The sequence below is a fragment of the Polistes dominula genome, unplaced genomic scaffold (assembly GCF_049000335.1).
Source record: "Polistes dominula isolate Pdom_NZ unplaced genomic scaffold, Pdom_raw_medaka contig_49, whole genome shotgun sequence".
Classification (NCBI taxonomy): Eukaryota; Metazoa; Arthropoda; class Insecta; order Hymenoptera; family Vespidae; genus Polistes; species Polistes dominula.
This window is the reverse complement of record NW_028300914.1, coordinates 3,483,500-3,493,161: the sequence shown is the minus strand read 5'-3', so window position 1 is coordinate 3,493,161 and position 9,662 is coordinate 3,483,500. Positions and strand designations below refer to the sequence as shown.

The 9,662-nt window shown below is 31.5% G+C and overlaps 2 protein-coding genes across 4 annotated transcripts in view; one reads left to right on the top strand and one right to left on the bottom strand.

Annotated features, from left to right (window-relative positions):
• Nucleotides 1-7,432, bottom strand: part of LOC107069032 (formylglycine-generating enzyme) — a 29,036-nt gene extending 21,604 nt beyond the window's left edge. Inside the window, exons 1-5 of one of the 3 annotated variants that reach the window (XM_089169784.1) lie at nt 6,603-7,432; nt 6,334-6,505; nt 6,060-6,243; nt 5,816-5,974; nt 4,590-5,540 (exon numbers count right to left, since the gene is read on the bottom strand). In XM_089169784.1, the coding sequence (XP_089025910.1) occupies nt 5,819-5,974; nt 6,060-6,243; nt 6,334-6,505; nt 6,603-7,146 (1,056 nt within the window). In that variant the 5' untranslated portion in view covers nt 7,147-7,432 and the 3' untranslated portion in view covers nt 4,590-5,540; nt 5,816-5,818. Of the gene's footprint in view, nt 1-4,589; nt 5,975-6,059; nt 6,244-6,333; nt 6,506-6,602 lie in introns of those variants that run through there. The other 2 variants (XM_089169785.1, XM_015325947.2) reach the window with 2 other exon arrangements.
• A 139-nt stretch (nt 7,433-7,571) lies between these two features.
• On the top strand, nt 7,572-9,591 carry meigo (Solute carrier family 35 member B1 homolog meigo). Its single transcript, XM_015325948.2, has 2 exons — nt 7,572-8,176; nt 8,267-9,591. Exons 1-2 carry the CDS (start codon nt 7,790-7,792, stop codon nt 8,843-8,845), a joined length of 966 nt encoding a protein of 321 aa, XP_015181434.1. The 5' UTR covers nt 7,572-7,789; the 3' UTR covers nt 8,846-9,591.
• The last annotated feature ends 71 nt before the right edge of the window (nt 9,592-9,662 follow it).

The following is a 9,662-nucleotide window of genomic DNA, read 5'->3' as shown; positions in this document are numbered from 1 at the left end:
AACCCGAAAAGGGAACGAGAAGACGTCGCGAAGGTTGTGTGGTGACTCGCGCGTGATTACGCCCCCACATAAACGTTGCCTTTCGTTGCATAAAAGTACATATTTATTTATCACCGTGTAATCCCTGACTTCCCCCTTGACGGGGGTGTGGGTTTGCCACATGGCAGTTTGACGATCCCCGCTGGAATTACCCTTCGCTCGCTTATAAATTACGTCTGGCTTGAGCGAGGTTTAAGGGCCTGCTTAAGTTGTCAAAGCAGTCGGGGAGTTAAACACCCTGACACGGGGGTGTGAGCAACCGTGCTTAATGTTTTTTATATTTGAGATCAGGAACCGACGTTCTTGAAAGGTTTTCTTTCTATCGTAAGAAAGCTTTTAAATACTACTCGATTTTTATTACTCTTTTATTTCGTTTTCTTTCTCTTCTTTTATTTCTCTTTTAATAATAAATAATTAATGCGTATAAAATAAATACGCTAATTGGTATAATAATTATATCTACGCGTATTTATTACGAATAATAATTCTGTTTGTTCTACGTATATTGTAAATCGTAGAAATACATTCGTACACACACGTTCGCTTTTCCACTGTAAAATTGAAATAATTTATATTTCCATGTAATAACAACAAAGCATTCAAATTCTTTTACGTTTGAAACCTATTTTTTCAAATTATTCAACATTCAAATTGATAAATATAAATTTCATTGCAGAAAGAATAATCATTTTGTTCTCAAATAAAAATACAAAATTAATAATAATTATAAATATCGATTGTTTTTAATAATATAAGTATTACCTTATTATGTAATATTTTTCATTTCAATTAGAAAAAAAAATTAATTTCGTAATTTTCCCTAAGGAAGAAAAAAAAGGGAGGGAGGGGGTGGTAACGTACCTTCGCTTCCGCGTTTGACCGTTCAACTACTACTACATTGAACATGCCGATAACCGACGCAACGAGGAACGAATTTGGAATGAGATGAAAACGGGGGAGGATGTTAGAGGTAGCCGGTGTAAGATGTGAAAGGGGTTTTCCGAGGGTAAACTGGGACGGAAGGGCGCACGTTGCTGCTAGTATTGACTCGAGAGGAGCTTTCTGGTGGTGCTGCTGCATGGGCGGAGTTTTCGACCTATCGCTGTCTTTCTCGCTCCTTTTAAAACTACGAGACGGCGTCGTTGGCGGCGGTTGCCCTCTCGAATGAAAGTGGGGATAATGCTCGTTGCTGCACGAAAGGGGGAGGAAAGGGACTGCTACTACTACTACTGCTGCTATTGCTGCTTTTCCTCCCTCTCACCCTTCCTTCCTTCCTCCCTCCCTTACTCTTCTTTACTCGCGACAAGCGACAAAACTTCCACCGAACCACCGGTGATCCAGCAATGGCGGTAGGACTTGTTGTATTTCGCTTTCGAGGTAAACCCCCTTGCCCCTCAACTATTCCCTTTCTACCTTTTCGATCTTCATCCCTACCTCTACCTTTACGAACGATTTCCCCCTACCCTCTCTCACCCTCTTGCTGCTGCTGCTACTGCTTTGAGGAACGAGCTAGAAAGAGATAGATTAAGAGGCGAGGAGGAGGAAGTTAGGTAAAGAGAAATAAAAGAGACGGAGCTAACTCTCACTGAGGCCAACTTCGATGGTCGGGACAAAAAAGGGAGGAGTGTATAGGAGTATAAGTAGAAGAGAACGTGAACGATGAAGAAAGAAAATGCTACAGAGAGAAAGAGAAAGAGAGAGAAAGAGAGAGAAAGAGAGAGAGTAAAAGGAAAAGGTGGGAGACTATATCGCTCGGAAGCAGTAGCCTCCATTTATTTTATTACATTATCATACCAACTAGGCGCTCGATAAGTGGGACTTTAAAGCGAAGGTTCTCAAATCGTTTTTCTTATCGGAACGATTCTAAAAGCATGATTTTCGTGTTTTTATCATTAGATATACTATAACGTCTCCATCAACTGTCAACCCATTTATTTTTTTTTATTTTTGTATAATTTAAATAAATTATTATTATAATATATAATTTATAGATTAACACATAATATATTATATAATTTAATTAAAAAAAAGATTTCCTTCGATAATTTTGAAAGGTGGCATGGAAGGTGGTACCATCGAAATACGAAACACAGGTAGATATCGGTTGATATTCGAATGGAATATTAATAATATCGAGAGGGACTGTAGAGAGGAAGAGAGAGAGAGAGAGAGAGGGAATTCATCGAAAATCCCTTTTTTGGCAAACGCATTGATAAACAAGGAAATCCGATTCCCAAAACAAAAAGCATTGGGCGACGTGTGTCCTCCTCCGTGCAACCCTCGACCTGTAATACGGGTGGTACCATTTGATTATCAACTTAAATTTAAATGAAATTAAATACAAGAGGAGTATAAACGTTTATATCGAGCTATGTTTTACAATTTCGTTGGTATTAACTATTTTAGGGAATATGGCCGTAATTCAATTGGAAATAAATATGAAATAGGAGAGACTCGCGATTAATTGAACTACCCAGCCAATGATATTGGATATTATTTTATTGAAATGAAACTCTACCCGATGTAAATTGTCGAATCGAATAATCTCTTTACATCTTTCTCTTTTTTTGAAGTGAAAACTTCTTTAGAATGGGAGTGATTTGAAAAGAATGAAACACAGCGCGACTTAACATTGAGGCGAGCGGTGGCAAAACGGAAGTCCCGCAGGAATCGGTCCTTGGCTCCACATTATGGAATGTGGCCTACGACAGTATCCTTCGTGCTTCGTTGCCAGGGGGTTCCCGTGTTGTTTGCTATGCGGACAAAACGGCCCTCCTGTCGTCGGGGTGGGACCTGGCGAAGACTATTAGTAAGGCAGAGTGGGACTTCGGGGTCCTTGTGAATGCGATAGAGGGACTGGGTCTTGAGAAGGAGAAGAAGACGGAGGTCATGGCCTTCCCTACCTCTGCCTTCCGCAAACCAGAGGATAACCAGAGGGATAGGGGTCCCACCCCCTAAGATTTGCCTTAGGGCTGTTAGTATAAACATAAAATCCAGCGTTAGGTACTTGGGTATTATTTTGGATACACGAATGAATTTTAGGCCCATCGAGATCATGCCCGTGCCCTTTGTTATATATGGTAATAATATTATAATAAATAAACCCTACAATTATCTTACTCTTGATACTGTGCATTCGTCTCATTCTCTCGAAACTTAGTTTTGTGAAGGTTTCACTTCTAACACGTGTGATCTTCACACATGATATTTTTTTCCCTTCCCTTCTTCCTTTCTTTTTTTTTAATCATTCTCGTGTTAAATCTCAAAACCCTTACTCTTCTTCCTGTATATTTTTTCTACACAATTTCTTTTTCTTAAATTAAATCGTACAAAATTTGTTTACAATGTAACGATTAAGTATTGGGTCTTATTACTGAATCCCATCAACTGTATAAAATTTTAATGAAAATTGATATCCCGTCAACTTGGCTCACACACCTTTTTTGTAAGTTACAAAAATTTGACAAACATAAATGTTAAGATTTATAATAATGTCATGAAATAAAATGTGTGTTTCTTTCTCTCTCTTTCTCTCTCTCTCTCTCTCTCTCAATAAATCTTGATACAGTTAACTGTTCAAAGTACTTTTCACGATAGAGTAGGGATCAGATTGAAGAAAATCCTTGGAAATTTTTCATTCGACCTCTTTCTTCTTCCACGATTTACGAAATACGACCGTTTGAATGACGTCCAAAAGAAAAGAAAATCAAACTTTCTGGTCACGTATAAAACCTAAGGATTATTCGAGATCTTGTTTTCAAAATTGAATGGAGCCTACTTCATTTTCCTGAACTGATATGTATTATATAAATATCATTTATATTTTCTCAATCGAATGAAATATCTGCAAAATTTTGATTTCATACAAATATTGAGATTTTAACGTATTCATTTGTACAAATAATGTGATCGAGGACTTTTGTTTTTCTTTAATTGAAAAATAAAATAGTAATGAGACATGTTATAATATTTTTCAAGAAGACACATGTAAAGTCGTTGAAAGGATGAAGAAGAGATGATATCAGGGGAAAAAGTTTCTAACGCGGAGTAGAAAATAAAGCTACGATGGTCAGGAGAAGCTATTGGGCTACCTTTATCCCCTTACTTTTCCTCGCTTGTTGCCTCTCATTCTCCCTCTTCCCAAAAATCAATAACTACGCTGACGGTCACCGTGATAGACATTATATATATATATATATATATATATATATATATATATATATATATATATATAACGTAACTATCAAATAATTATACCAAGAGATTATCAATCGAGAGTACAAAAATAACATTTTCTAAAAATATTATTATATAATTTTAAAGATACACCTCTTCGTGTTAACAACGTGTAGAAATTTTCTATACGCTTATATAAATATTTGTTTTATTATTAAATCATCTAGAAATTTTCTTAATAATTTATTTTGTATTTTATATATTATAAGATAGTAAAGTATTTAATATTTTATTATTTTATTTAACATTTTATTATATTATTATTAGTAAATATTTAATATGTTATTATATTATTATATAATACAGAATATATAAAATTAATTGATTGAAATTAATCACACGAAATAATATTATAATTATCTGAACGATTAAAGAAATGTTAAATGATTTTAACAAAATTATTTTTTAATATATTAACTATTTTTTCCAATTATATATGGAATATCTTAATTATATTATCCATGAATGAATATTTGTTTTCAAGCAACCCTATCAAGGAAACGTATACTTCTGGAGGAAGGAAGGAACTCAATTCCGAGTTAAACAAGGAGCATCTTTACATAATTTACCGTTGCGTAAAATCCAACGTCAAAGGGACTAGCGCTTTTTAAGGGTCCTGTGGTTCCTTCTTAAAGGTTTCGATATATGCCTCGACTTTCAAAGAGAAGATTGCTTCGACGCGAAAAGGGGAGCATCCCTTGTGCAATGATTTTCCTCCAAGGAGTTTTATCCTTAAGAAAAATCTCTAAACATCTTAAACGCGAATTTTCATTATCAAGGTATTACAAATACTACTCTATTATTTATACATTTCAAATAATTATTATGTTATTATCAATTATTATAGAATTTTGAAATGGTTAATTTATTATTTAAACTATTTATTGATCATTTTTTTTACATTGACTGCTTTTAAATAATTTATATAAATATTTAATAATTAATAATATTTATTAATTATATTTAAATACATTTATATCATATAGTGTTTTAGGAACATAGGACTAAAATAACGCATACATACTAAAATGCAACCTTGTTAACTTTTATTACTCATATGACGTGTTTCCGGGTATAAATAAATATTCTTATTTTGAACTATTGAACCTGTTCCCGCTCTATGAAATATTATTTCCAATACACCTTGCATACATATATATATATATAAACGAGCCCTTCCGTAATATAATAAAATAAATTTTCGTTAAGGTGCTGCCATCTAACAGAATTTTTTTGAATAACGATTACCGACTGCGAATCAGCATCTACTTAAAAACCATCGATAAAGAAAATTCTAATATTTACAATTTATCTTATTCTAGTTTTTGTTTATAAAGATTATTAAACAAGTGTTTTTTATTTCAGGAATGTATAGGCTTAATGAAATATAATTTGGGTGTAAATTTGATAAACAAATACTTATATATATTAATATATTATTATTAATAAAAAATAAATATTTCATTTTCAAGAAAATAATAAACATTATGAAAAGTTTAATAAAAAAATATATTCATTTTTGAAAGACCTTTATACATACATGCTATGCTGACATTGCACATCGAAAACCAAGATTTCCAGCAGATGTGTCAGGTGTATTTTGACTACGTGCAGCACATCTGTATCGATAACAATAGCTTTTATGACATAAGTACGATCCACCTTTCTTTACTTTGTCTGAACCACTCGGTGGTCCTTTCTAAAATATTTACCATTAGAAAAAAGTATATTTAAAAAATAAGTTCAATAGAGTTTAAGTTTATTTGATTGAAATTATTACTTACAGGATTTGTTTGTCGATCACTGGAATGCTTTGTGAACCACCAGTCTGATGTCCATTCCCAAACATTACCAACCATATTGTGTAATCCATATGAATTTGGTAGAAATTCTGTAACAGGAGCAGTACCAACGAATCCATCCTCTTTCGTATTATTGTATGGAAATTCTCCTTGCCAAATATTTGCTCTAGAAAAAAAAGATAAATATTAAATATACTTCCTTGTATTATATATATATATATATATATATTATTTTTGTATAAATGTAGTTTAATACCTGAACTGTTCTTTGGGAGTTAATTTATTTCCCCATGGAAATAATTTGTCTGATAATCCTCCTCTACATGCAACTTCCCATTCTGCTTCTGTTGGTAATCTTTTATCTAACCAATTGCAATATGCGAATGCATCATTCCAAGAAACATGTGTAACTGGATGATCCATCCTGTCTGAATAATAGTAATTAAAATATTTTAATCATAAATGATATAAAAAAAGTAACTACAATTTATTTCAATCATATCATTTACAGCTAAATAAACTTACGTTTTATAGTTGATTGAGGACCTTCAGGATGTTGCCACGTAGCTCCCTTAACATGTAACCACCATGGTGCTTGTGCAACCGCTTGTTTTATTTCTTTCTTAACATCTTCTTCTATAAGACCTTCGAACACGAAGGAATCTCCAAATTGTTCTGCTTCTGTTTTATATCCGGTTAATTTGACAAACTCTGAGAAATCCTTATTGCTTACTTCAAATTGATCTATGTAGAAACTATCCAAGACAACTTCTCTTCGTGGTCCTTCGCCATCGGCTACAAAAATTGGACTATTTGTTCCTATTGAAAATGTACCACCTGTTATTTTAGCCATATTTTCAATATTTGCTTTTTCTTGATTGTTCCTTTTCTTTATTTTTTGAATATCATTCATCGAACATTGTTCTTCACCATTTTTAGTATAATGTGACTGTCTGTTTATATGACTTCCACAATGATTATTTTCTTCGGTAGAATAACCAATTATAAATAATAAAAATAATATGACCCATAACTGGGCATGCCAAAAATTCCACATATTCAATATCATAGATGAACAGATTCTGATTTAACTTTGAAAATCATCAAGAATAAGAATAGTTGCATACATATTTGCTTTTAAAGATAATTTAATTCGAACATCTGTGTCAAGAAAGTATTTATGTCAACTGTCACTTAAAATGATTTAATGACACATTCACATTTAATATATTAGTTTTTGAAATATTTACTTGCTTTGAATACAAATGAAAAGTTACTATTAAATATTGAAATTATTAAATTTAATTATATTTGCATATTCTTGTTAAGCAAAATGTATGCACGTGATGACGAAATTTGAGGTTTGCATTATTATTATCGATAATAATTTTCGATAAACTAAATCGATATAAATCGATAAAATCTTGTTAGTAGTAAGATTTGAATGTAGAGCGCGCTGTCGGTCTTTTTATCGACACACCAATACATACTTAGTAAATGACATTCAGTGATAATATGAATGGAGTATAACCTATCACTAAATGCCACGTATATTTACGTGTCATGATAAAAAAAATTAAATTTTGCTCGAGAAAAGTTTTTCCATTGGCATGGATAATTAATAGTATTTTACTATTCGAAATTTATTCAATAATAAACAGTTAATTATATAAATATATTCTGTGACAATAGATGATTATTAATCGTGCGAGATGTCGAACAGTAAACATTCCAAATTATTTATTTGTGCCGCCGGTATATTTATATGTTACTTTTATTTTGGCATGTTACAAGAAAAGATAACGAGAAGTCAATATGGTGATGAGAAAAACAAAGAAAAATTTACGTATATGTTTGCCCTCGTTTTCACACAATGTTTGGTTAATTATACATTTGCCAAGATGACATTATTAACAGTTATGAAACAGGGTGAAGATACAACACCTACATTATATTATGCTATTTCCTCTCTAACATATCTACTTGGTATGGTCTGTAGTAATATGGCTTTACAGTTTGTAAACTACCCAACTCAAGTAATAGGGAAAGCTGGAAAACCTATACCTGTTATGGTACTCGGTGTATTACTGGGTAACAAGGTGAATTAGATAATTTTTTTATTTGAATATAATTTTGTTTTTTAAGACAATCATTCAGAGTAATTTAAACAATAAATTCTTTCATTCTAGGTATATCCGATAAGAAAATATGCCTTTATATTTTTAATCGTGATTGGAGTCGCTTTATTTATGTATAAGGATGGAAGTATGTCGAGTAAACAAGTGGAAGGACAAACGTGGTTTGGAGAGCTATTACTTTTGTTATCATTAACAATGGATGGATTAACAAGTGCAGTACAAGAACGCATGAGAGCCGAACACAAATCTAAATCTGGACATATGATGCTCAATATGAATCAATGGTCTGTTGTATTTAGTGGCATAGTAATTCTTATCTCTGGTGAATTGTTTGAGTTTATTAAATTCTTACAACGTTATCCTTCTACCATTTGGCATATTTCAACATTTTCTTTGGCCGGTGCATTCGGACAATATTTCATATTTTTAACAGTTGCTGAATTCGGTCCATTGCCATGTTCAATAATAACAACTACTAGAAAATTTTTCACTGTCTTAGGTTCTATATTAATTTTCGGTAATAGTCTTTTACCTAGACAATGGATAAGTACATTTATAGTATTTATGGGTTTATTTTTGGATTCCATGTATGGCAAAGATAAACAGAGTAGAAAAGAAACAGTCAAGTAATCAGAATCAGTACAAAATAAAATCAATAATCGATGCAAACAAAAAAATAAAAGTAATCGTCGTTCCTTGAGTATCTAGATTTTATTCAATTTTAGTTCAATTATTTTGATATTGAGAGAGATACCTATCGAATGCCTTTAATCAAAGTACATTTTCTATGCCAATGGAATTAATACTTTTTTATGTATTAGATACACGTAAAATTAACTACACAGAAAATGTATCTGTAAAATATATCTAGGAGACTTTAATATAAGAATATTATATATATATATAGATTATTATATAATATGTAGGATAATTGAAACGTCAATCATGTAGGCACAAATGCTAGATTATAAACAAATCTTCCAAACGTATACACTTTTTATTTAAATTCTATTATATTTATTTAAAAAAAAAAAAATGAAAACAATGGAAAACTAAACAAGTTATAATTTGTAATTAAAAATACATTATCTGCTTTTCGTTGTTACGTACTTATTCTTAAATATTGATATTATAACTCTTTACTGTTATATTTATTTTATATACTTGGTATTTTCTATGCATAAATACTTATTATTTATGTCAAAATATTGTGCATTTTATGTCAGGTATATTAATTTATCTGCTCTCTGATATTTTCTCTCTTCCTTTGATATCTTCCCAACTTGGACTCAATTAATAACATATTAAAATACAAAAAGCTATGTAATGTATTTCACAATGATTCAAATGAAATATCCTAGCTACAACATACATAATCTATAGTTATATTTTTTGAACCATATTAGTCTTATCAAATCCTTTTCCTTACGCTAAAAGATAATCAAAT